General features: G+C 41.5%; 1 protein-coding gene across 4 annotated transcripts in view; it reads left to right on the top strand.

Annotated features, from left to right (window-relative positions):
- CMIP (c-Maf inducing protein) overlaps nt 1–23,496 on the top strand; it is a 132,234-nt gene extending 108,738 nt beyond the window's left edge. For 3 of the 4 annotated variants that reach the window (XM_054078673.1, XM_054078675.1, XM_054078676.1), the window contains 11 exons: nt 6,642–6,707; nt 7,801–7,827; nt 8,303–8,351; nt 9,871–9,996; nt 12,511–12,627; nt 14,074–14,214; nt 15,136–15,183; nt 15,932–16,078; nt 17,666–17,771; nt 18,906–18,976; nt 21,552–23,496. In XM_054078673.1, coding sequence (XP_053934648.1) covers nt 6,642–6,707; nt 7,801–7,827; nt 8,303–8,351; nt 9,871–9,996; nt 12,511–12,627; nt 14,074–14,214; nt 15,136–15,183; nt 15,932–16,078; nt 17,666–17,771; nt 18,906–18,976; nt 21,552–21,605 — 952 coding nt within the window. In that variant the 3' untranslated portion in view covers nt 21,606–23,496. The remainder of the gene's footprint in view (nt 1–6,641; nt 6,708–7,800; nt 7,828–8,302; nt 8,352–9,870; nt 9,997–12,510; nt 12,628–14,073; nt 14,215–15,135; nt 15,184–15,931; nt 16,079–17,665; nt 17,772–18,905; nt 18,977–21,551) is intronic. The other variant, XM_054078674.1, reaches the window with a different exon arrangement.
- Nucleotides 23,497–27,919: the final 4,423 nt, after the last annotated feature.

The following is a 27,919-nucleotide window of genomic DNA, read 5'->3' as shown; positions in this document are numbered from 1 at the left end:
AAGCATTTCTTGAACAAAGGCTTTCTGATGCACTAAAAACTATTACTGTACCTTGAAAAACCAAGAATATGAAGAAAGAGAGTTGAAGAATATGCCAGTAGGAAGCAAACGTTAATTATAAAACAACTGCTATCCAGGAGCTGAGCTCTCAGTGGGCAGTCATTAAAATAATGTTCTTATTAATAAAGTGGTAAGCCAAACATAAATAAGTTGCTTAGTACTGAATTTAATTGTTCTTTTAGATGTCTGACTCAATATCATCATCAAAACAAGAGAGTCACCAACAATGATATCTTTTTTACATAATTAATTTAGGGAAGCAGGGAGTAATTTATCTAGGCAGATTTTAATTATTGAAAGTCTAGCAAATAAGAATTCTTAACAGTATCTTCTACAGAGGATGTTTTATTGTTCACCTTTTTCCTACACAGTGTTTACTTTCTGGGGAAAAAGCACTTCTAATATTGATAGGAATGCAACAGAAATTATTTAATAATCCCTGAAACACTTTGCTTTTTGCACTGAAGGCTAACTGTGCCAGTTAGAAAGTTAATCTGTGGGGCTGTTATCATAGCACCAAGAAGATCTTTGACCTCTTTTCTAATGTGTTTGAGTAACAGAACACAACTATTGCATACTAATGGAAAACAGAAAATCATGGTTTTAAAGATGTTGGCAGATAACCCAAAGCCTGGGCAGATTATAAGGGAAAGGCAGTCTCCAGTGGAACATGGTATTTTTGTCCTGCACTCACAAGTGGATCAAACTTCTGTGTCAATATTCTGTAATGCATTCTGGACTCTGATAGTGTTACTGATGCATTCAGGAGGCACTGACTGGCTACAAGTCTTAAACTGGTGTGTAGAAAATGCACTAAATTAATTGAAATCTTTCTGTTCATATTAAATTAAATGCTCTGAGAATGGCTTAGTGTTGTCCAGCTCCAACTTGCATGTTAATGTTTCCATGCATTAAAGAATATCTTGTACAGCCAAAGTTATGCTTGAACAGCACAACTGTGGTTAGAGAAGTTTGCAGTAAAAGGGTCTACGTGTCCTCTTCCTAGGACTGGAGAACTTCCAAGTGTGTGTGTCACCTGAAGGACCCTACCGATTCCTCTGGCAACACCCAGTGTACAGGGGAAACACTTAAACTCTGCCAGTACTGAAATCTAGATCAACAAGTAGCAAACCAAACTGACTGCAAGAATAGACACATCTTAGCGAGGCTGTGATGTTGAATCGTAAGCTGTCCCCCTTCACCTGTGTTATTTTTTGTTTCCTTGGTTGCCTGTAGTGGCAAGGGTCCTTCCAGATGCCCAGACACTTGTAGCCTTACCTGGGGCCAGAGTAGAGTTTGTTCCTTCGGACAAACCTCTGTTGCTGTTTGCTGATGCTGCCAAATGTTCTTCTCTTGAAAAAAAAAAACAACAAACAAGCCCAGCTCAAAAGAAGGCTGAACGTGAAAAGACACCTCATTGTTTCACCAATAGAAGATTTGTTCCTTATATGATAAGGGGATGTGGGTGGGCTTTTTCTCAGCCTGTGTGGAGCCCAGAGCTAAACATTGTGTCGTACAGTTCAGAGGAGTTGGACCTAGAGCCAGGGAAAGACTGAGTAAGGTACACTTCTAGGGTACTTGGTCATCTTAGTATTATCTGATAACAGAGTTACCTAAAAGATTTCTGATCTTGTCAAGCTGTTCAGGATGGAGAAAGAAGCTGCTTCCAAGTAGTTGCTCCTTGTCTCTTTATTATCCTCTAAAAACAGAGGGCTCGGGGGTGCAGTCTCTCAGTGATAAGACTGAGAGCTTTCTAGATGCAAGCGCCCACTGGAGCTTCCCCTGCCTTCTCAGCATTCCCCAATAGGTCAGTGGCATGCTTTGAATATCCCAAGTGGATTCTCTTATGTCATGTTTATCAGGGTTGCCCTGGGCTGCTAATATGTTTTGAATTGTTTGTGCCGCACATGACATATGGGCAGGTTTTCATTTTGGTGAAAGGTGATCCTGGGAAAGGAAAATGTATTATGTTGGCAGACCAGTAGCGACAGTGGCCCAAAGGCAAAGTCACTGCAGTCAGTGATTATTTAATTCTGTGGTTGGCCAGTGTTCTGGCCAATCCCCTCCAAAGGTTTCTGGTTAAGTAAAGCTGTGTGCAGTAGCAGTCAACTGCTGACAGACTTCACCTGCTTGGCACCCTGACCTACAGACTAACACACACTTTCCACGACCAGAGATTGGGCTGCAGGTTGACTGCTGTGCTCTCACCTGCAGTTGCAAATCCTGCAAAAATCAGAGCCTATGAGTGCATCAGGGAGTCTTTCTCCCCGTCTGCTTTTATAAGGCTAGTCCTGAGGTTAAGCTGTCTGATGAGGATGAGTGTTCAGCACAGCACCCTTTGAAGAGCTCCAAAGGGAGTTTGTCGCAGGTGCTCTCCTGAGATCTCCCTGTAGCTCTCTGCTCCCTCCTCCTCCTAGCATGGCCTCTTTGTCTGGCTCATTGCAGTGGTTGTTAACTGCCGCCAGAGCTAATCTATCTCCCTTTCTTTCCCTACTTCAAACGCTTTTTGCCTGTGTTAGAGCTTTGAATTCGACCAAAAGAGAAAAAAAAAGAGAAAGCAACTCTCAGAAATGAAAGCAAAGTGCAGATGAGATGAGCACAGACAGAAGGAAAATGTTTTTGAAAAGGGAGTAGGTGGGAGGAGGAGAAGCACCGTAGACATTTAATAAGTAGTTTAGTTTTATTCTTGTGCTATGTTTGTTTCATGTTTCCTAGCTCAGATTGAAAGGATTACAGGTTGTGTAGATTTTATGTTCAGGTCCCACTTGTGACCAAATTCTATATATTTCACAGGAGGCAGTTTTCTCTCTTTCTTCTTCTCCTAGGAAGTAAGGCTGTGGTTTATTTTCAGTGCCCTCTCTCAGACCTGCTCTGTAAGTGGATTCAGTAACTAACCTGCGACTTCAAGAAAAGTCCTGTTCTGTCTACAGTATATCACTTGGTGTTAGTCTGCTAGAAAGCAGCTTTATTTTCTTCCTCTTGCTAGTTCCTTTGAAGATCAGCCATTAAAAACTGATTGATCCACATTATTAGTAATCACAACTCTCTAGATTGCTCATGGAGGAATTTTAGTGGTGTAACATCTTTGCTTGAGGTGTCATGGGAACTAAGCTTCCAAGTGGGTCTCAGCTTTTAAGCTTCTGTTAGGAAAGATTTGTAGTTGCTTTATCTCATGTCATGTGAAACATCTTTTAACACCTTTGAATTTCCTAACTCAGACTTCTGACTTTCAGGTCTCTTCAGCTCAAAAATCTGCTCGTAAAGTTGTTGCATCTACCACTAAAAATGTGCTGGTTTTAGAGTAAAACTATCTATTGGTTTAGTAGGAATTTCCAGAGGGTATGTATATTTTAAAAAACAAACAAACAAACAAACCAGGAGAAATACTGCTCATTAGACTCGTCAGTTCTTTGAGGACCCAGGCGCAGGCACTGAGGTGTATGAGCTCTCCAGGGCCAGTGTTCTTGCTTGCGAGAAGCAGGGCTGTGATGTGGAGAGTGAGTTGAGTCTTGGGCAAAGCAGTGATCCCGAGAGGACAGCACTGCAGGACTTTGCTTGTGAGGATGTCACTAGTAACAGGAGGGGCACACAACATCTTGAGTACAGAGACCAATGTTTGTGTGGAAGTATGGTGCCAGCTCAAAGTCAGCCTACTTCTTGCGGTCTGGACTATTTTCTCACACCTAACAAACCTAGTGACACTCAGGCTATGTGGATCAGAAACCTCTGACACTTCTCGTAGCTACAACTATAGAAATGTTGCATCATCTATCTCTACAGAGACCTGGTCGGTAAACAAGGGACTTTCAGATGAATCTGAACACAGGTCAGAGTTCTGTGTCACTGACCCATTCAATTTGTCTATAGGTCAGAAACAACAAATAGTCTTGTAGACAGCCTTCTCTTTGTTAAAAGAATTCAGCGAGCTCATCTTAGAGGTGCTATATCTTGACTTATTTCAGTTTATATGACAAGCCCCGTCCTCAGGTGTTTCACCATATTCATTCTACAGAGACAGAGTAGAAAATCAACCTGTTGTAATGAAGTCCTGCTTCATGTCTTGCTCTTCTCAGACAGTAAACAAAGTTGGTCATTTTCCTTATTTGTTAAGTGTGTAAGTAGGTAAGGAGTTTTTGTCTCTGGAAAGAACCTTGTGAAAGGATGATTGCAAAATGCTTTATCTGCAAGGGACTCACGCTTGCTTTAGATTAATGTAACACCCCTTATCTCAGAATTGCTCCTAATTTAGAATACAGAACAGCATTCTTGATGGAGGAGAAAATTTGGCTCAATGGCTTTTAGTGCAAATGGCGTGGGCATTTTTTTTGGATTACTGTAGCTTCATATGCTCCATGCTTCATGCCTCGAGTGCTAAAGATAACAAAAGGAAAATAAACAAGCTGTGTTTATTAGGTGGCATAGCCAAGGCTCTCAAGGGTTACATTTGATGTTTTGAAGAGAAGCAGCACTGAGATTTTTGCCTGGCCGGTGCCACCTCAGCGGCTGAACTACTTGCCTTAAAGCCCCAGCCTTGTACCTAAGTGCTTTTATGATTGTTTAACAGCTGTAGGTGGGGGAGGAGACATCTCCCTGAACTCAACACAATGTTGTCGTTCTTGGACTCCTGGCAAGAGGGACTTTAGGAAATGACTGGGAAGTACATGCTAGGATTATCTTGTAATGCATCCATGAAAAGGGCAGGACTACTTGTTGAAGTTGTGGACACATAGTTTTGTGTGCTAGGCTGTATCTGGCATGGTAAAGAAAAATGTATGTATTGAACTTGAACCTTTTGCACAGCAATATGGAAGAAGGGCTACTACCCCATCCCACAGTGCTTTTGTATGGCATTCGTCTGTTTTTTTAATAAGTTAAGCCACTATCAGATCACAGTTGTGGATTGGTTACTTACATGAGATATTATATTCTATGTGTTTGTAACCTGAACTTGTACTACTCTGGGGCAAGTGGTAACTGCCTTCTTGGTTGATTTGTACATCATGATTATCCCTTCGATTAAAATTTCTATGCATGTTGCTTCTTATGAATACCCTGCATACGCACATAAGTTTTCTTTGTGTCCATGACCATGCCTTTGTGGACTGCCATTTGTATTATTAAGCTACAGATATCTCTGGTTTATGTGGTTCAAAAAAAAGGATGAGACTTTTGGAAATGCCTCCATCTTTGATTTCTCTGGGCTAGAACCTTCTCTTTGCAAAAAAACTGCATTATTTTGGAATGCTTCCCGTGCATATGTTGTCTCTTTCTAATGCTGTCAGTAGGTACTGTCCATTTGAGAACATTACACTTCGTTCCTTCCTCAAGAAACATCATACTTTTGTGCCAAGTTTGCATTAAGCTGCAGCCAATTATCTGCCTCTTAAAACTGAAGTTCAAAGGGTAACAGCACTCTTTTACACTGTCTTCTACAGACATCCCAAGGTGTTTAACCCATGTATGGGGCTTACTACGCTTACTTGTGTGTGTGCTCATTGGTATTAGTTGGAGTAAGAGTGGCCTAGCAGGCAGGCAGTGTCAGGATCTGGGCTCTGGCTGGTGGGTTCTGTGTCCTGTTCTGCTGCTGACTTGCCAAATTCTCTCATCTTCTGTGTACTTCACTTCATCCATCTTGTAATTACTGTATGCTTTGTGCAGTCCATTGCTGTGGCAATTAATTTGTGCTAACTAACCACTAAATGTTTAAGATCATTTGAAGGAGAGGGTTGGCAGTGTGCAAAGTGCCATTTCTATGTGAGAAGCCGTACCTGCTTCACCACATGTGCTTGAGCAGCTGGCGTTTTGCAGGTAGATTGAGGTGATGTGCCGCCAGATTAGTTTGCACAGACCAGTGCATGCTGTAAAGCAAAGTATTCTCTTTATCTTAGTTGGCATGAGCATGGATGGCTCCTCATAGAAGGACAGTTCTGTATAATTACAGCAGAATTGAAAACAAAAGGCATCATCTGGGAACTGTGGTGCTAACACAACAGAGAGGAGGCACTTCGTACAGGGTGCACCGGCTTGAGCTCTCAGTTCTGATTATTCTCTTCTGTCCTCTTTCACTCTTAATAATTCTGAAAGAGCTTCTTTCTCTGTTCTCTTCGGTCATAAGCTAAGGGCTTTGTGCTGCTTAAACTGACCCGTTCCTTTCTGCCCAGCTCAAAAATGGTGGTGGGGGTGTCTGTTTCTACAAATGGGCTTATGTCTTATAGAAAAAAAAAATAATTCCAATTAACTGCAGAGTAGAGCTGTAAATAGCAATGGCCTGGTGATTGCTGTACCAACTTAGTGAAAGTATTACTTGGTGATTAAATGTCAACAGGTTTAATAAACAGCAAATGTCTTTAAGTTGACATAAAGAAGGCCTCTCTGGGGATCATTGTAAATGCCAGATTTATTGTGCCTCAGTGGAGAATGTGCTGAAAATGGAAAGGGAAATGTCACTGTAGGTCTTTAGAGTGTCTCAGTAAAACAGAAGGGTTGTTGGTGCCTGCAGTAAAAAGCTTTTGACTTGAACTAACTGTTGACAAGCCGTATTCAATACTTGGTATCTTATTAATTAAATGTTTGTTTTTCAGGTCAGACTATGATGACTGGAGACCAGCACTGGCCAGCTTGCTTCAACCTATCCCATTTCCCAAAGAGTAAGTTTGCACTTAGTATTTACTGGGTTATTGTTGATACCTTTACTTTATGGGGAAATAAAACGTCAGCTAAAACCCAATGATAATAGAAGCCTTGTGCCTCTAGTATTGACTTAGAATTTAGAGTTGATTTTGACTGGTGGAGGGGGATGCAAAGACTCCCCTCTCTTCATCTTCCTGAACCTGGAGAGAAAAATGGTTAACTAGACACAGGCATACAAGAAGGAAAGGAAAGCTGGTAAGGAGGAGAGTAAAGTTAGAAATTTAGTGGAGGAGAATGCTTTACTGGCATCACAGAGACTCATATAATTTATATTTTGTATTAAATGAAGAAGCTAACCTGTGCATCAGCCAAGCTCCCTCGGAAACCTATTAATGAACAGTAGTGTTTATAAAATGCAGACCTCCACGGACAAACATTACAACCTATAATTGTACAATTTGCTAGCTTATCACATCCCCTAATGACTTGATGTCTTGAATCAGAGAGATCTAATCCTCCATGCCAGGTTACCTGGGCTACAGTGAAAGCTTGGAGATGGGCAACAGAGACATCATTTACCCAAGTCAAACTTGAGTCCTGGGAGAGGTGTAAACTGTACCATGGTGCAAGGCTTTTCACAGAATGAACATTAATTGCTTCACTGATGTATGATGTTAATTAGTTGCTACTGTACCTGAATTGCATTGCAATTAAAGAATTCACCTGCCTCTCAGATGTAGCCAAAATTCTGGTTTTAATTATATAACGGTAATGTAGGTCTTTTACTTACTGTCTTCTGACCCAAAGTTCCCCGTGACGTTAGTCAGAGCCTTGTCTAAGGCACTTCTCAGAAAAGCTACAAGATTTCTTCCAAGTCATTTTTACTTCCTCCTTCATTTCCACTCTTCGCTAGATTAATTTACCTGATCTTTTTTGGAATGATTATTCTTTTTGTCTTGTGGGCTGCAGTTGGTTAGCAAATCCTTTTATTATCTGGATGGGACTGTAAAGTGGTTGGTTGGCTTTTGGTGTGTGCTGTCCCCATCCCTCCATCCCTGTCCCCTGTCTTTCAGATACTCATATTCTTCTGTTTTCTGCTTTAAATTTCAGGGCTCTTGCACATGAGAAGTTCACAAAGTAAGTTTGTGGGGCTTGTTTGTTCTATTAAAGCGGGTAATTACTTAAAATACTTGTACTAGTCAACAATAGCAATGATGCGTTATTCAGTATTGTGCCTCTAATGTTGTTTATCTCTGAGAGGCTGTGAGCATGTTCTATTAGCAATAAAAAGATGTAGTTTTCTTTGTAATTTACTGTGACAGCAGGAACCCAAGGACTAAAGACACTGGATGCTGATAGAATTTACAAACTAGTTCATCACTGTGCATCTCTGAAAACTTTTCTAGACTACTGTGAATAGACACTGTCCTTGGCAATCACTCTTAGACTTCGTATTTCCTTCCTGTGGAAGCAATTCAACTTGTTTTTCTCTGAAATGCATGAATATATATCATTTAAAGTGTAATCCAAGAGAAATGTGACAGTTGTGTGAATATTGCAGCCAGCAACTGCTTATTCTTGTCCTTTTAACTTTTTTTTTTTTTTTTCCCAGGGAGCTGAAATATGTGATTCAGAGATTTGCAGAAGACCCAAGGCAAGAAGTGAGTTTATTGCCAGTTTACAGAACATTAATTGAAGGGGTGGCAAGTGTACTTGTTCAGAAGATGTCTCCTTAAGTAGTTTGTTTCAAAACATGGTGTTGTTTTGCTGTGCTAAAGTCACTTAGGGGGTTTAGTAGCCACTTAGGGGGCACAGTCTTAGTATGAATGGTTTCTTGCACATGTATAAACATGTGTTGTGACCTCCTTCTCTGGCATCAGTTGATATCCTTGCTCTGCAGTAAACTGCAACCAGTAAGATTTTCCACTCTGAATCTCTCGTAGCTTTTAATCTTCTGTACAAAAACAGGGAAGCAAAATCCATGGAGCCGTACAGCTTAAAAAATAGCAGGTTTTATTTAGCTGCATTTCAGTTACATTGTGTGCAAATGACCATAATTCTCATGAATTAGCGGGAGAAAGGAGGTGGGAGGTGTGTTACTGGAATGAGTGCGTAGCTGTAGCCTCATGGTGGCTGACTGCTTCATAGCTGCATGTGGAGCTTGTTCAACATCATCAGCTTTGGCTGAGTCAGAGGGAACCTCTCATCATTTTTGATGTTGGCATAAAGGGAAGAAAGCTCCCCCAGACTGTGGGTGAGGAGGCTGTGTTGTCATCATTGTTTGCTCAGAACTCCTGGTTTTCATGGTTTTAGCCTTTGTGAGCAGTAGTCACCCTTGTCAGATGAGAGATTATTTTGTCTTCAAATGGAACCAGGATTTCACCTGTCACTAGTGTTACATGCCCAAACGAAAGAACATGGACTTGACCTCTCTCCACCACAAAATTCGAAATAGGACATCTCTCTCTCTCCAAGGAAAAACAAAAAACGAAAAAGAAAAAAAAAAGCTTAATTATGACTCTTCTATCAAACTGTGGGACTAGATATGGTAATCTCTACAGTGAGCAAAATTTAGGCTAGTGGTTGCTCACTGGTGCCAGTTATTCTGTGCAACTTCTGTCTTACACATCCCTGTTGAATTTTCCTTGCAGTCTTCCTGCACTCTGACTGGTTAAATTTTATTATAGCAGGTGTAGTAAGAATTTGTGATGATTGGAATGATCAAGCCATCAGCCACTGCATTTGGTATGCAGGTCACATCAGAGGTATAGACACACATGCTGGGAGGATAGGGGGAAAATGGCAGAAGCTCAGGAATTTGAGTCTCTTTGTTGTTGTTTTTATTTTTTTGGTTTTTGTTTGTTTGTTTGTTTGTTGTTTGGTTGGTTTTTTTCCCCAAATGAGAGGAGCTGTTCTAGATTAGAGCCATTTGGGGTTTGATTTGTGTAAGGGGGATGAAAAAGGCCATGCGATAAGTGACGATACGGCTTCCCTCCTCATTTGCAGTGAAAAGCGGATTCTGTGAGTGGAGAGTTGCCTGCAGCTCTGTAGATGGGAGTATTAACCATGCAATTTCCAGCAGTCCCCAGTTTTGCACTTACTTCTTTTGGCCCTGTGTGGGAAAGTCTGGTGATTATTGGGAGGAACTGTAACCTTCACAATGTCTTCACTTCTTGGCAGGTCCACTCATGTTTACTGAGTGTGAGGGCTGGCAAAGACGGCTGGTTCCAGCTCTACAGCCCTGGAGGTGTGGCGTGTGATGATGATGGAGAGCTGTTTGCCAGTATGGTACGTGTCTGCAATAATGTGAGTTTAGTAACTTCTTTGTAGTAAGTAGCTAATGTGTAGTTGGCAGTAATGAGATTTACTTTAGTCAAAAAAAAAAATCATGGTTGTGTAAACCACAGGAAAGCTAAATCTTTGTATCTCCAAATCCATTGAATGTCCTTGCTGTTGCAGTTTGGTTAACATGTTAGCTTTCTCTTTTTGAACTTTAACATGTTTTTTCACTGGGAGCGTAATGCACAAAACACGCATGTATATATGTATTTGCACATGTATGTATGTATTTTTGTATCTATAAGTGTGTTTGTGTGTCTGCATAAAAAGCTCACAGAGAATATGGAGTACTGGGAGACAGTGTTCTGCACATCCCTACCTATGGTTTTCATTTATAGGCTTCCCTGGAATTTAAAAACACTGGTAGCATTCAGTTAATCAAAGGATAGACAGATAGGTATCAAAATGCATTAGGAGTTTCTCTACCCAATTACATTGTTGTGGGGACATGTAATTAGAAACCAGCATTCCACTTCCCGTAGTTATTTCTTTTGTAACTCTTAGAAGAACTAGACAGAAAATAACAGGTTTTAGTCACTGATGCTGGCACTGTCTTCCTCTGCAACCTGGATCAAGTCACGTAGGCCTCACTATGTATTAATTCTCCATATAGCAAGTAAGGTGGAAATGATATTACTTCCTTTCCCTGGTAAAGGGAAAAACATCTGTTGAAATTGGCTGTTGGCTATAGACTAGAATGACTTTCAGGATGATCTACACTTTGTGCATCTCCCACATGCTGAATGTTTTGGAACTTAAAGAACATTCATGTTTGTCTATACCCTTAACTTAAATTCTGATGGATCAGATACCTTTGAAACAGATAATGGGACAGTGACTGCTCACAAAAGGTTTCATCCTTCTTCACTGATTCTGTGCCTTTTATCTTGCAAAATTTCCTCAGAACTACATCATTTCTCCTGAGAGCTTTTGTGGTTCAGGATATCTATGAGCATCAGGAGATGGTGTGCATGAGGAAGCAGAATGCGAGCACTTATGTGCAGTACTCTGTGCCCTTTGCAAAGATGTTGATAAATACTTAAAGAGCTGTTAACAACTAACCATAAAGTTTGAAAAACATCCCGTTCTAAGATGGACTTTACATTAGTGTTAGCACCAGTATTTTCTGTTCCTCAAGAAAACTCCCCCAAAAAGCCTAATGATAACTGCATGAAATGAAATCCTTTTTGGCTTGAAGCTTACTATTTTTAAAAGCCACCTGAGGTGATGAATACTTTAGAAAAAAAAAAGATTTTTTGTTTTTCTAAAGGCCTTGCTGGTAATGAAACCATGAAGGATTGCATGGTAGCATGGGATCTGCATAGAATTGACCTCAGCGTAGCATGGTTGCAATATTTTTGGCAATATTGAATGTAGTCCTGGTGATGCCATGAAGCAGAGGGACCACTGAACGTATTTACAAGCTTATTGTAGAGTAGTGCTGATGTTGAGTCTACGTAATGAAGCTCTCACTGCCCAGGTTATTGGAAACGACAAATTCTCACGTGGTGCTCTGCTAGCAAGCTGGTGAATCAGCCGTCTGATTTTATGGCTAAAAGCCATAAAAGAAAGCTTTTAGCTAGGAACCAAAATTCTTTGTAGCTAACCTCTAGAGCTTTTAAATGGGAAAGTATATTGCCAACATTTTTTGTGGGAAGATGCTTTTAGATTTGATTTGTACAAGTGGCCTTGCATTTCTTTCATAGGTGTTACTGTGGGATGTCATTTGATGCTTTCTGGAGCTAGGAGAGAGTCTGCAGGACACTTTTAGTGGACTCAAAGGAGTCCTGCTCTCAGGCAATGTTCTCAGCATTCCTTTCCTTTCAGGGAAAACTGAGCCAAAGGGAAAGCAAGATAAAGACCCAAAAGCATGAAAGTGTATGAAGTCATCTCAGACTTAGGGTTCAGGACTGCTGGATTTTCTTGAGGCACTCCTTCCTTTCCCAACAGTTCTTGTCTGTTCATTCTAAACAGGTGATTTTGTCCATCACCACCCGTTGACCAAGGCTTGTGTTCAGTCTGTAGATTGGTGGTACCAGTGCCTTTTACCTAGACATCCAGCCCACACAATCCTTGCTCACCAGCTGGCATTTCCAGAGAAACTGAACTGCGAACAGATGTGAAAGCAAAATCTCCTGTGGTTCCCCTGAGGCTGGGTTCATAGTGTTACTAGGGATGGGGGCAATTGTACAGCTGCTCTGATGTTTCCTGGAGAGCCTATATCAGGCCTCTGGGCTGTCAGCTGAGCTCTTATATGGAGGAAAACTATGCACTCCCTCAGATCTCTCTAGGCATCACCTTTTTCAAAAAGTCACGTACATTCAGCAATAAAGCTGTTGAAACTGCAACTGTAATTATAACAAGGGCCTCCTTTTCTTTAGCTTTGTTGCTAATACTTCCATTTGTTTGGCCGTGTAACAATGTCTCTTCCCTCTGTTTCTTAGGCTTTCATCTCTAATTTTAGCTCTGTTTCTCAAATAGGTTCATATTTTAATGGGATCCTGCTATAAAACAAAGAAGTTCCTGCTTTCACTGGCTGAAAATAAACTAGGACCTTGCATGCTACTGGCTTTGAGGGGTAACCAGACAATGGTAGAGGTAAGCCCTAAACATATGTAGTGATATATGTTTCTGAGCAGTATTGAGATTTGATTTCACGTTGCCTTGCCCAAATTAGATCTAGTCGAAGTAGAAAAGCCGAGTTCAGGTTTGTGTCATATCAAACACCAGCAGCGGGCAGTTGTGTTTCTCTTGATTAAGTGGAACAGAATATTGTTGTTCTGCTGGTATGAGTGTGAATTATCTGAAAGGTGGGTGCAAGAACTTTTGGAGAGAGAAATTGTTTGTTGTGATTCAGTCAGAGAGGCTAAGATGAGAAATTAATGGCTGTGGTGAGGTGTCAGAATTCGGAACCACCAAGTTTTTCCATGATTAAATGCCTGATGCTTGTCTTGCCACCTGCAAAATGAGCAATGTGCAAGAAGTGCATCTGTAAAACCTTATTTACTTGCATTAATGCACTTTTTTTTGTGCTTATGACTGATTATTTTTGTTGCACTGATCATTTATACATAGTTTTATGGATATCTTTAGAGAATTTTCTTGATAAATGTCATCATTTATTTTAAACGGAAATACAGGGTGGTTAAATAGGTGGAAGGAGCTACAATTTTTCATTGACCTAGATCTGTGCATGCTAATTTGATCCAGTAAATAAAAGTGTGCTGCATGAATTTGAATATAATATTGCTTGATTTTTTTTTTCATTAAAAATAATTAAAATTAAGAAGGGAATAAAAGCTTTGCATTTGAATTGCAATGGCAAGATGTTTAGCTGAAAAGGAAAGGCAGCATGGAGGGGGCAGCTTGTGTGCTAAGCCGATGTGATCCCCTGGAATCAACCCCTGGTGTCTACCTTGCTCCTGGCAGCCCCTTGCCCAGGAGTGAGTCAAGTGTATTCCAAGTGAGGTAGAGGGTGTCCTGGCCACAGTAGTGATCTCGCAGCGTTATCTTCTCTAAGAGCGTCTCTGGCCTTTCCCCATCCTGCCTCGTAGACTGGATACACTTCACACGCATTCTGGTTGCACAGAAGCCCCAGCATTTAGGGACAGAAAATCCAACACTTAAGGAACTGCTTGGCTCTGCTGTTCATGTGTAATGTCCCAAGTCTGCCCATCTGCAGTCTAGCCAGTGTACCTGGGAATTACTGGATCGATTGTGCCTGTTCTGAAGAAGGCTGTGGCATGAATCCATCTTCCAGGACTGATGCAAAGTAATTACACCTCTCAGTCAGAAGGAATGAACAGTAACACAAGATGGGATAGATAGGCTGACTTTCAGAGATCAGAGTTCATTCTTTACGAATAAAGAATTGGTTTCCTGTGTTGGAAGGCCAGTAAATGTTGCTACAGTTCTCTAATATAGGCTGCATGCTGTAAAACCATACCCAGTAATTTAAACTAGCACGTCCAATGTAATTCAGATATTTGTAAGAAATTGAATGTAAGCACTGCAGTGACCACTCTTCTTTCATTCTGCTGCTAGATTTTGTGTTTAATGCTGGAATACAACATCATCGATAATAATGACACCCAGCTCCAGATCATCTCTACCCTGGAAAGCACAGACGTGGGAAAGAGAATGTATGAACAGCTGTGTGACAGGCAGAGGGAGTTAAAAGAGCTGGTATGTCACCCTGCATGCGGTATTGCCATAGCACATTGTGGTCTGTACTCTCCAGAAATGGAGGTACAAAAGAAAGACAAGCAGGGTGTGAAATTCCCGCTTAACAACAGGATGGGAACAGTATTTGGAGGGTTATACTGTGAATATATATCCTGTGTGATATTTACTGATGTGTCTAATCCCATACTATGTTTATGAATGATATTCAATAACCTGCGTAGAATCCCTGTGAAAGAATAAAGGTGAAATCCTGCTGTCTTAAGATCTTACAAGTCAGCTTGTCAAATTCTGCCACCTTTTGACATATGAGTAGCAAATGGTTCTAGTACCGGCCAGCATTTCTTAATGCTTTCACATTCACAACATTTCACTGAGATGGTCTCGTTCTCAGAGCTAGAGCTAGGAGAAAAAGATTTTTTCCTGCTTTTAAAGACAGGATCTACAGATTGAAGATAGATCTGCACTCATTAGCACTTTTTCACCTATGCAAACATACTTTCAGACTTCCTTTTCCCCCTTTTTCTCATTTTTATTTGTGTTCTTTAACCTGTGCTCCCTGCCTGAAAAGTATATGCTTTTTTTTGAAGTCAAACACACGCACTCACACCTTGCTATTTTAGTCCAGCATTTTAAGACTGTTTCCTTTAAATTGAAAGTAACCAAATAGTGGCAGGCTGAATCAGACGACATGCTGACCCATGGCACGAAGACCACTAGCGGCAGTTCATGCCAGTCCCCTGGGTAGCAACAGGCCTGCATCTAGCACACTCAGAAAAAACTGTCAGTGCAGAAAAAGCAGGGAAGAGGTGGAAAGGCTGGCAGGGAGTTTGAAACTGGAGCAGGGTTTTCTCTAGTGAAGAGTTTGCTGTTCTGAAATGTAGAATGGAAGCTTGTTTGACCAAAATATCTTCTCTATTACAGCAAAGAAAAGGTGGTCCCACAAGGTTAACACTGCCGTCCAAGTCCACAGTAAGTTAATCATGTCAATAGAAAAACAAGCTTTGTCTTTCCATATTTAAACACTTGATTTATGTTTACCATGTGGCACAGTGGTTTTGGTCAGTCGAGGGGCGAGCCATTCCACTTGCTCTGTCAACACAACTGGAGTTTACACAAGTAAGGGCACGTTTCTGCTCTTGGGTCCCTGCAGCAATTACCAATGCCAGTGCAAGCATCAGACTGTCAGATTTATACCAGTGCATAGATTTGGAATTTACAGTGGGATCTAATGATAGATTTAGGGACAGAATACTGCATTAAAAATGCAATGTCCAGTTCTGGATTTTAGACATGAAAGTCTGAAACAGACCCACTTCAGTGGGTAACTTACACAGAGTAACTTCACTGATGCCGGGGAAACGGTCTTAAAGACAGTTTGGGTTTAGAACTTGCAGTGAAATCTTCATTAAGTTAAAGGATCAATATTCACATTTATTCTAACACCGAAGCCTTCGTGTCTCATAAGGATACACACACGAAGCAAATTTTTATCCTAGTGTCTGGATACATTTTTCCCAGGGTATGTGAAGCAACACTGCCACGAGAGCCCAGCTGCTTGCCAAACAAACAGAAACTTCTCTGTGTGGTTCTCTGTTACTGTAAACAAGCGGTATAATTGTGCAACCATTGCTGGTTAACAGTATCAGTGACACCACTGCAGATGATTGCAGGCTGAGCAGTCAATACTCTTGCTTATCAATCTGTTGTTTGTTTTCAGGATGCAGACCTGGCCCGCTTGCTAAGCTCAGGATCTTTTGGAAATTTGGAAAACCTCAGCCTGGCCTTTACCAATGTGACAAGTGCTTGTGCTGAGCACCTCATTAAACTGCCTTCGCTCAAGCAGCTGAACCTGTGGTCAACTCAGGTAAGAGCTTTGCAGACTGAAACTCGGAGCTGACTAATTCTGAAATTTCACATTACGTCAGCACAAGAAGAGTGTGTGAAGAGGCTTGCTTAGAATAAGTTTGTCCTTATGCTATTTTTATAGGGCCTGTCTGTGGTCTAGCTCATCTTGGAGGCTGATTTTTCTCTTTTTCTTTTTTTTCTTTTATTCTTTTTCTTTTTTCTTTTATTCTTTTTCTTTTTTCTTTGTCTTTTTTTCTTTTTTCATTTTTCATTTTTTGTTTTCTTTTTTTTCTTTTTTTGTTTTAAATTTTATTTTATTTTTAATTCTATAACGATTCCTACTATCTTGGGTTGAATGTTCCCTTTGAGACATTGTTGATACTGCATACTTTGCAGTACATGTGCTGCTGTTCATCAGAGAAACACTCATCTTTTCAGCTATTTAGGATGAAAAAAATGATGCCGTGCAGCTCATCTGGTCAAGCAAAACATAAAGTCTGTGCAGTGTAGGCAGTGCAGTGAGTTTCTCTGAATGCTGTCCATCCAGAATTTCTTTAAACAACAGCAACAAAAAGAAATTCAAATAATGAAAAAGTAGAAGAAAACTATAATGAGAAAGTTGTTATTTTGTAAGCAAAAAGATGCTAAGTTAACTGAATAAATTATTCAGCTGTTAATTGAAAGACCTTTTAAAATTAAGATTTTCTTCTACATTTCCCTGCTGGATTTGGTCTCTGAGGTTCCCCACTGAATACTTTTCCCCCATTTGTTAGCACCTGTTTGTAGTGCTTGCTGAAAATATGATTATTCTCAGTGCAACCACAAAAAGCAGCATTATTTCCCCTCAAATATCATGTAAATGCCTTGTTTTGTTTTCCTAACTACTTTCGTATCCCAGAAATTTCCTCTTTTTGTGTAGGGAATATAAATCTGATTGCTTGCTTGTTTTAAGACTGTCTTGTATCTCCTCCAGATTTGTCCTAAAAATGTAACTTTTGGATGTGAAAACTTTGATGCTTCTTGCTCAAAATGAGTTTGATTTCACTGCACAAAGAGCCTGCTTTTTATATGTTTGGTTTTTTTAAATTAAGACAAAAAATGAGTTTAGATTCCATTTTATTTTGTGATGTCCTGGGTTCCATTAATCTAGAATTTAGAAACAGCAGAAATTAAGTGGGTCAATAGAACAATTACCAATCAATAGTACATTGTTCTTCAGACCAAAATAGCTAATTAGTACCACTTGAATTATGCTTATTTTTTTTTGTGATGTGGTTGAGAACTGGCTGAAACTGCCACATCCATCTTGTATAGCCTGGGTGGGAGATCTCTCGTACAAAGTCCAGATTTCAAATGAACCATTTTAATTAAATGATGGCCTGTGGTTAACTGCGCACAAGTCACTTGATTTTTCTGTTCCCCATCTGCATAATAGGGATAAAACTACTTGCTTTCTCTCCTGTCATTTAAGATCACGGTGAACAATGTGAGCGTGGATTTGAGGGCTCATCTGCAAACCTCCTTTTAACGTGCCCTGTTTGTGCTGAGGTGTTTGCACATGATGTTGATGCAACAAGTTGAAAACAATTTTGCTTGTGCCCCACAGTTTGGAGACGCAGGGTTGCGGCTTCTGTCTGAACACCTCACGATGCTGCAAGTGCTCAACCTGTGCGAGACCCCTGTCACAGATGCTGGACTGCTGGCACTGAGTTGTAAGTTACCAAATAAGCTACGGAGTGAAATTATGTGGGTTCGGAGGAATTCACGTGGGTTCAGACAGAAGATTGATTTCTTGGCTGCCACAGTACTGCTTCCGCAGGGATTTGGGACAGACTGTGGTTGTGTTTGGGTTTAAACTTGCCTCTTCCCTGCCCACTCAAGCGGCTGTTCAGCTTCGGGCAGGGGAAGCAGGACATGATCTGAGCCAAGGCCTACGCTTGCTGGCCTCATGTGGGCTTTGTTGTCCCGGACCGTCCTCTCGGTCTTGCCTCTGACTTTACTGATAGCACTTGTCTAGATCTCGTGTGGTAACTCGTTGTCCTGGGACTTCCCAGTTTTTTTCACACACTGTGTGTCCGCTCTGGATGGGAGGCTGACCGTGTGCGGCAGGAGGGGAAGGTTGCAAAGCCATGTAGCAACTTATTAGTGAGTTTAGCAACCGTGCACAGTTTCACAGTTTTCATACTCTCTGTGACATTTTTTGTTCCTTCTTTTTTAAGGAGGTGAAACTCTTGCTGTTCTTATTTAAGTAGGGCAAGGCAGAGTGAGGCCTCTAAGCAGCATTCAAGATTGCCCTGTGCACGAAGAGCTGCTCGACGTGCCAGAATGAGACCCTTTCCTACACCCAACAGTGTATTATAAACCTTGCCCATTGGGTTTAAAGGGTTCCTTTAGTAGGCTTGATCCTACACAGACATGCCAGACAGGCCAGTAGTTATGGATCATCTTAGGAAACTATTCTGCTAAGTACTGGAGCCTAAAATGGAAATGGAGGGGAGAGAGAGAGACTGCTAGATCAGTGTGGCCCCTGAGTGCACCATGCAGAGCACTGAGAACGGGTCCTGTCCAGAATAATGTGCAGGAAACTGATTATGAGAAGTTGCCTGAACTCCTTTGAAGTCAGCGGATTTAAGCATATGCCTAATGGCCCTTCCTAAATAGGGACTTTTTCCTGGATGGGGGCCCAAACAGCTGTTTATCTGTTCGTACTTCCACATTTTATGCTATTCAGCTTTTTCCTGAGAGTGCTGCACATAGGCATGCTTTGTTTATGCTTTGGACTACTGCAAGCTTGGTATTTTAAGAAAATGTAGCGTGATTGTAAATATCTGTGTTTTCTGTTTTAGCCATGAAGAGCCTGTGTAGTCTAAATATGAACAGCACCAAACTTTCAGCAGATACCTACGAAGATCTCAAGGTACTTCTTAATTGCATTCGCTAAAGATGAGAAGTGGCTGGCCCAGGAGGTCTTAGATTTAGCAAGCGCGTGGTGGTAGTGCCTAGTGCAGGGTGAAGTAGCCCCGTGGAGTGGGTAGCATGAAAGTCTTCTGAAGAGGGTGAAGTGGATTATTTTGGGGAGATAGTGACTGAAAACAGCATTCTTGGGTCGCTGACTTTGATGGACTCGGGAAATATTTAATATGCTGAATGGGCAAGTATGAGATGGAATCAGAACATGAATCTTTTTGTCAGCTTTATCAGCAGTAAAGGTTCCATAAACAGGACAATATCGGTTGTTTCCAATGATGATACAGAGACAGGTAAAATCTAGCATACACCGCCAAAGCTGTGTCCTCTACTGTTGTTAGGACCAAAACTAATCTGGGTGAACAGCATTATGGAGCTGTGATTCAGAATGCAAAGGGAAAATTAAAAGCATTGAGGAAGGTCAGGTTTATCTTGACACCCCTTGGACTGGTACTGGGCTTTAAACAGAAATGCCTGCACTGATGCCTGGTTCCTGAGTTTGACACATGAGATGTCTGGGGTTACCATTTCTACTGTGAATTTACAACCACTTCAGCAAAATGGTGTAAGGAACTGGAATGTAGCTGTGGGAGGGGAACGGCCCCAGGTTGTTTCAAACAAAGACCGCCTGAGATGTGTTGGCTTTCATGACTTCACGTGGATTTCATTTTCAGTCTGCTGTTGTGTGAGTCACATTTCCCAAAGTCTTACCTTATAAATCCAAGTGCTCAAGGTGAAACTTAACATCATGTTGTCTTGTGTGTAGAAACCTTAGATTGTGCCAGATTCACTCAGAAAGGTCACAACCTTGAATTGAGTTTCGAACTTCAGGCAAGTCATGAAACTCCTCTGCTTTCAAAACTCGCTGTCAGCTGTATATCTTCAGTTCTGATTGTCGAGCCAGGGCTCCCTCCCCCAGGGACTCGGTTGCAATGCTGCTAGCAGGGATTTTTCAAGATCGAGTTTTCAAAACTTGTGTCACAATTGTATATGCAGAGAAGTTGTCCTTGGAATTAACAGCTGGCTTGCAAATGGGTTCACACAATGGAGCTTGTATCAGGCCCCAAGCATTTACAGACAATCAAGGTCAATGCTGTATTTGACCCAGGGTTCTGAAATTCAGTCTATTGAAAGGCTTCTGCAGTCCTACCCCTGTTTCTGAGCCCCTTTGCCACTACATACCAAAACTCATATTTTCCTAACCAGTTCCCTCTGCTCTGGTATTGCGTGAACAGTCCTAAGCAGCAGCACAAGAAAGTGACTTGCCAGGGCAAACAGCAAAACTGGCTGTGGGCAAAGTCCCGATGATTGCAGAGAATTGAAAACACTGAGAACACAGACACGCATCACTTTTTCCCCCTCTCACCTCTTTCATTGAGATTTATGTTAGTGGCCATTATTTTAGAGTTGTGTTTGTGTGTGTGTGTGTGTGTTCAAAGGGAAGGTAATAGTTTCTTTCCCTGAAGCACATGATTGTACATCTGTTGAGAACGACTTAGACTTCAAAGAACATACTTTTGATAGAAATCTTTCCTTCTTTTCCCCTTGGTCTGCAAGAGCATTTGGGGCACAAGCCAGTGATGACATTTCCTCTCTCTCTACTCCATCCCCCACCCCACTAAACACGCTTGCACACACAGACGCCCACATATGTACCAGGCAGGCTGAACCAGACAATAAATAAACACCCACCACTGAAGTCATTATTGCCTAACTGAAAAATTATTTGCTGGCAGTGTCTGTAGGATTATGACTAGCTCTTATCAAAATATGCGCGCACATAAATCAAGGAGTGAGGTAATAATGACTCCTAGAAACTTCCAGCTCCTCAATTATGCTGTAGCCTAATTAAATGTGTTTATTTGTTTTGAGAGAATTAGCCATACAATTATGGTCAGAGAGAATGGAAATGGGATCAACATGTAGGAACAATGCAAACAGCCGATTCCCATTTGACTCGTGCGGGTAATTCAGGAACAATATGTCCAAATGCAGTGGAGTTGTGGAAGGGAGACCACAAAGACACCAAAAACCGCTAACAGTCTCTACACTTTTTTTAAACATGAAGGGAAATATCAAGCAATGACTTAGCGTGGAGGTGGAAGAAGCAGTGTGTAGCTAGTTGCTGCAGTTTGTCCACTGCCTTCACAACTAGAGTTTTACAAACAAATTTTGTGAAGCATTTGTGTAAAAGAAAAGAAGATTGAGGTCTGATCTGGACCTTATAGCTGGTGCGTGAGTTTTACTAGAGCCACTCGATTTTGCTGGGGGTGGAACTTAGTCTTGTGTGTGTGTGTAAAGGCTCAGCATGGTGTTCCTTCATTAACACCTGTAATGCTTCAGCTCGCTGCTGAACTCAGCACTGGTACTCGCCAGCAGGGTTGAGGTCGTAGCGCATCTGCCTGCAGTTTGTGGTCGATAGATCAATCCTTCCAACTTGCTGATGGTACAGATTTGATGGGAACTTTTCTCTTGAGTCCTGAACATGTGTCATTAATTCTGAAATTTTCCTACCCTCCTCACAGGCTAAACTACCCAATCTGAAGGAAGTGGATGTCCGCTACACTGAAGCGTGGTGAACTCTCCCTGCCTCCGACTCTTCTCTTTTGCTTCTCATGAGAAGGAAAAGATTTTTAAAAGAAACAGAGAAAAACAAACCGGAAAATAACTTTTGGCTAATTCCTGTAGAGCAGTGAGTCCTGGGACTTGGTGGTAGGAGTCATGGTTGTGGGGTAAAGGAGTGGCATTGTGTGTGTTGGGGGGTTACATGGCAAGCCTGGACCTGGCCGGATTCTTTCAACTTTGTGATTTTGGAATCAACATAATTTAAATTGAAAAGGAGAAAGAAAAAAAAAAAAAAGGACAAAAAGACTTTGTAGCAGCAAGAGGATTATAAAGAGGAAAAAAAGAACCTTTGTGGATTTTATTTGCCTTTGTGTTTTATGCCGTGTGGAGAAAAAAAACAATATATTCATTTGTCATTATTTACCTGGGTTTCCTTGGCTGGCACCCATCCAGTCTGAACTCCTCTTTCACCAGTTTTGCTCCAGATAATCAAACTTACAAAAATTTCAAGAGAAGAAAACCAAAACCAATATGATTTTCGCCTCCCCCTGTGTCCTTGCAGTTGTTATGCAAAGTAATTTTGTTGTACATAAGATTTACATAATGCACCTATTTAAGAAAATGGTTCACAAATAACAGGTCTGGGACCTGTCTTTTATTTATGAATTGTTAATTCTTTTACCCTTTTTTTTTGCGTATAGTACTGTATAAAGTAGTTTGCTGTCTTGTTGTTATTATTTTTTTTTAAAGGAACTGTCCTCCTTGAAGAATTGCCTTTTAGTAATGCATATTGTATTATAGTCCCTCTCTGTCACAATGTTCATCGTGTTGTCTTTTTGATTTCAAAATGCCTCAAACGTTATCAAATAGGAAGGAAAATCTCTCTCAAAGGGGTCTGGTTATGAGGGAGGGGGTGCAGGGATTAATAAAAGCCACATTTCCTTCTGAAGTCTGAAAACTTTCTTTAGTCTTTCAAACCACGTCAGGTTTAAATGGGGGAGATGGGAAAAGTTTATTCTGCCAATGGGGTATTGCAAAACTGTAGATTTTACAGGTTGCCTCGGTTGCTTTCTGTTTACGTCCAATATTTCAAAAAGAGAAAAAAAGCTCTCTCTCCATTTTGTGCATCAGCTTTTTCTAATTTTTTTCCCCTCCTCCTCCCCACCGTCCCCTCCCTCCCCCACCTGTTCTGTGCACGCATCGTTCTGCATGTTCCTCTGGGGAGACTGAAAAATACCGTTGTTGCTGATCCGATAGCTCTGACCTGTCTGTAAATGTGACTGCTACATTTTTCAAATTCCACAATTGCTTAGAAGATGATTTTTTAAAAATTGTGGTTTCTTTTATAACTATGCTGTTGACCTTTTTTTCATAATGAGCCTTCATTGTACAGAGCTGCTTATTTTAAAAAAAAAAACAACAACAAAAAAAGAAAAATAATTTTTCCTCTGTTTAACACCTTTATTTTATTCCTCAGCACCTCAAGGTTTCACATACAGCCAATGTAATTTTTTATATATAAATATATATATATTTAATCTTATTCAATGGAAGCCAAGCTTTTGGTTTTTGTTTTGTTTTTTTCTTGTTTTCTCTTTTTTAAACTTTGTTGCTACGTAGACAGCCCCCTCCCCAAATCACGTTCTTTTTTTTTTTTTTTAATAAATGAAACAGAAATTGAGTCTTAACTCATGTAGTGTGCCAGGTTTTTTTTCCCCTTCAAATCCCAAACTGTATGCGGATGCAGTATGGGAAGAAAGAAGAAGAAAAAAAAAAAAAAAAAAGAAGAAAAATTACGCCAACATTTTCCTTAGCACTGTTGCTTTTACCAATGGTTTACTACTACTGTTCTGTAGCTGTGTACAAAGAGATGTGAAATAATTTCAGGCAAAAATAAACTGTAAGTGAATATCTTTTAGCTGCGTGCTTTGTGTTTTCTTTGAAGGAAGCTTTCACTGGCCTGATGACGCAGGGATGCTGTGGGAGGTGCAGAGATGCTGGAGCTGGAGGATGAAGGACGGTGTCTCAAAGAGCCGGGCTCTCGGCTCTTGCAGCTTGCTCTGTGCCACTCCTCAGTGCCTCAGCGCTGCCCCTTTCCTGCAATCACAAAGCAAAGGGTCCAGCAGGCGGCCGTCACAGGTTTTTCCACCAGCCACCAGGTTTTGAGGCACCATCACCCAGAAGGGATAAGGAGGAGGACGACAGCCGAGTCTTTGTGCATCTGGTTCTTGTATCTCTCTCCAAGACTGTTTACCTCTGTTTTATTCCTAACCCTTTACAGGCTCAAGGAATTCTTGCACTGGGCATCAGAAGAGTTGCATTAATGAGATTTTGGGGTTTTTTGCACTGGTTTCTTGAAGTAGAGAGTACTGGAAGTACTGTGGCATTTCCAGACTTTAGAGAGGTTTATGTATGTTAAGGTGCATTTCAGGGCATCGTTCGAATGGAGGGATCTGCTGTATTTGCATTTTGTTCACTGTCCTTGATAAAGCGTGGTTCGTGGGCTGGAGGCCAGCAGAGAATCCAGCTGGAGCTTCACAACTCTGCTTCGATTGTCTGGACAGTTACTGAACTTCTTTAGCTTTTAGACAAATGGACCCCACTTGAAACCAATTCCTGCAGATGTTCTGAGGGTTGCCTTCATCATCTGTAGTACCTGCCTCCTGTATTCTCATTTTTACCTGTATTTTTGTCCTGTTCCACAAAATAGATGTTAAAACAAGAAGAAACATGGGTGTTTGTACTGTGTTTCCAGCCAAGGCAAAAAGTACTCACAGGATGGCCCCTTGATAAAGAGAATAAACTATGTCTTTATTTTTTTCCCCCTACTGAGCCAAGACAGCTGTAACGGAGGCTGTCAAGCTTTTTGCATCTTTCCCTTGAGCTGTCACTGCTGCATGTGGGCTATCCTCCCCTGGCAATGGCAGGGAGTTCAAAAAGCCTTCCTGGACCCTCAATAGCCATAACTAATCCTGCGATGGTGTTGCGTGAGAGATCAAGAAGTTGCCCAAGGAAGGAGAGCTTTGGGCCTTGGCAAAGCACGGGTGTGTGTTCGACACAGCTTCCCTTCCTCTCATGGGCAATGACCTGCTCCCTTGCTGCTCCTCAGGCTTTGCCTTCTGGGGAATCAGTGACAGCAGCTGAGTTTCTACAACTTCAACTGGATCCTCAACAGTGGAAGCTTGAACATCCTTGGTGCACTGGTTTCGTTCTAATGCCATGCAGGTGACTTGAAGTGAGCAAGGAAAGGGTGTGTGTGTGATCCTCCAATGCTTAGCCGAGTCCTGCCTTCTGCAACGACCTCCAACAAATCTCTGCTTTGTGCTTAGTTCCCTCTCCTGAACCAGCAAATATCGCTGCATGGCAGCAAGCTGAACAAAATCCAAGTGAGCTCAAAGATGATCAGTGTGTTGTTAAAAATGGTACTTGCGGTCTGTCTCACCTTGCAGGAGTCGCCTCTGCTGGGGCAGGTGCCTCTGGCATCCTGCCTGCAGCGATTACTGAGTGGCATTGTTAGAAGTTTTGAAGGATTGCATTGGACCAGGGATTCTTGGTAACAAAAGGGGAGGATTAAACATGGCATGATAAGAGATACTTTATCTCAGCTTGCTCTTAGAAAGGGTTTTCTGAGTTCTTTACTGCAGCACTGAGGTTTGTAGAGGGCCCTGGTGGTTTCACCTGGATAATGATGCCTTTCTGCCTGCCTTTCAGCTGCTGCTCCTGATAATATGAGCCATTATAAAGCTGCCTGATTTCATCTGGGAGGTTACCGCAGCCCATCTTCCCAGGGACTATGAATACCAGGGGTTTGTCTAACCTACAGCTTTTGGCTTTCAACCCAAACTGGAGTGATGGCTTTGATGCAAGTCCAAAAAGCACAAAGCCACAGTGCTGCCTTGTTTCAGCAACAGTTTTCTCATGTTCTTGTTAAAACCCTGTGATTGCCCTACCTTGCTTCTTCCACTGTTCACAGCTACGTTTTGAGTTTCAGGAGAAACTGCATTGAGACCAAATGCAGAGATGAATCTCAGGAAGTACTAGTTGCCTCCAGTTTCCCAGCTACACAGACACAGACTGTTCGTTGTCTGGAGAATAAAATGTATGCCTAAAATCCCAACGGTTAAGCATCAATTTGCTTGGAGGGGAGCGCTGGAACAGCTGCTGATCTGAAGAGTTCTCTGGTGGTATTTTTACCAGGTAAGAGTTTGGTATGTCTTATTCATGGAATCATAGAATGGTTCGGTTTGTAAGGGACCTTAAAACTCATCCAGTTCCAACTCCCCTGCTATGGACAGGGACACTTTCCACCGGATCAGGTTGCTCAAAGCCTCATCCAGACAGGCCTTAAACACCTACAGGGATGGGGCTTCTGCATCATCTCTGGACAACCTGTTCAAGTGCCTTGCCACCCTCACAGGAAAACATTTCTTCCTGATACCTAATCTAAATCTCCCCTCTTTCAGCATAAGACCCTTCCCCCTCCTCCTATTCCTGCACTCCCTGATAGAGAGCCCCTCCCCAGCTTTCCTGGAGGCCCCTTTTTAAGTACCATAAGGCTACTGTACGGTCTCCCTGGAGCCTTCTCTTCATGTGTTTGTATAGTCTTCCTCTGCAAGGAAGGACCTGAGGCAATCTGCCTGACGCTGCTTGTGGGACCTTGTGGGCAGATGTGGTAGATAGCATCGAGGTGTGTGAAGAACCTGCACTGTCCTCAGGGTAGATCTGCAGGTTGCTCGGTGCTCTCTTGAGATCTGTGGGTGTCCTGATCTCCTGAGAGCTGTACATGTGTCCCCAAAGCAGGCAAGCCACGTCAATGGGCTTTGAGCAGGCCTTGTCCCCATGTTGGTAGATCTGTGTAGGACCTGGGATGTGGACCACCAATCTCTAAATGGAGTAAAACTATGAAATAGTAACAATGTGCTCATACAAACTCTGCATGAGCCTGCTGTCTTCTGGACAACAGCAGGACCTTGGGTTGTTACTGTCTTTGCTATTTCCACTCCCCTGATGGATAGGAGCAGGAGTAACCTCCTGCCTCATGTACAAGGGTTTTTAATCTGGAAAATAACTCCCTGAAACTTTCTACATATCTATAAGCAATAAGACAGTAGTGCTACCATCGTTCTCACGCTAATGGCAATGCTGACCCCTCCCAGACTCTGTAAAGCCAACCAGCTGTACCTATTAGAACATGTCAGTCAACTCTATTGCTGTCTCTTGAATTTTTAATGATTTTTTCCAACTAAAGAGAGTACATGCATCAAAATATTTGTTTTAAGTGGATGTTGCCATCCAGTTTTTTCTGGTTTATTTTCTGTTGAGTGGGGGAAATCTTAAGTAAATATTTGAGATAAGCCATTTTTATTAATAACAGATCTTGGAATATCCTTTATGCCAGTAATATTAAACATGCAGGTGTTTTTCCTGCTAGCCTGGTACCTGGTTTTTGGTTTAGGCATTTTCGCTTTCATGCTTTTCACCAACCAACTAGAACATGTACTATAATCTCTTTGTAACTTTAAAAAAAGGTCCTATCAGATTTTATATATATCCATGTACACAAACTTCACAGAGGTCCACTGGTCATGAATAAATCTTGTTGATGTAGCCAAGGTAAATGGGTGTCCTTTTCCTACCAATCTCTACAAAGAACAAAACAAGGGTCTGTGTATCAGAATATAGCTCGCAGCTCGTGTTCAGTTCTTTGCTAGAATTAAGTTGGTCTCAACACCTAAATTAACTGGTTTGCTTCAAGGATCTGGCAGTTGATATAGTAACCAGTTTCTTGTTAATTTTTGTTCCAGCTGGGATATAATATCAACCATTAATCCTTTGATTTTAAGGCAGCATGCATTTGAAGTTGAATTGTCCACAGCATCTGAGATACTTCTAAATTTTAGCAGAGTCTCCCTCACCCAGTATCTCCCATTCTTACATTTGTCTTTACTATAAAATCGGTGCCTTTGTGTTAGATTACTTAACGTTATTTTTTTAAGTTTGCTTCGAATATGGGGTCAGAAACCTGCCAACCGTCTCACTTTAATAAAACTGTTGCTGGTGTCTTTGGTATGCAGTATGTGTCACTCTATTTAAAATACAGCAACCTTGGCTTAGAGGTACTTCTCTTTCCATATTTTACCAGTTAGGATGACATTAAGGATAACTAATGTTACTGACTCATTTTCAGGTGCTTTGAGATCTTGGAGCTAGGTTTTGTTATTTATTACCTCACTGAGTCGCAGGGCTGTGAACCTTGAAGGTTGCAGAAACACATTTATCAGGAATGCTTTGAATTTCAGTTTAAGCGTCATAATGACAGAAAGAGCAA

This window comes from Cuculus canorus, chromosome 13 (genome assembly GCF_017976375.1).
Source record: "Cuculus canorus isolate bCucCan1 chromosome 13, bCucCan1.pri, whole genome shotgun sequence".
NCBI classification, from domain to species: domain Eukaryota; kingdom Metazoa; phylum Chordata; class Aves; order Cuculiformes; family Cuculidae; genus Cuculus; species Cuculus canorus.
The sequence above is the reverse complement of the archived record's forward strand: the minus strand, read 5'-3'. Positions and strand labels throughout refer to the sequence as shown.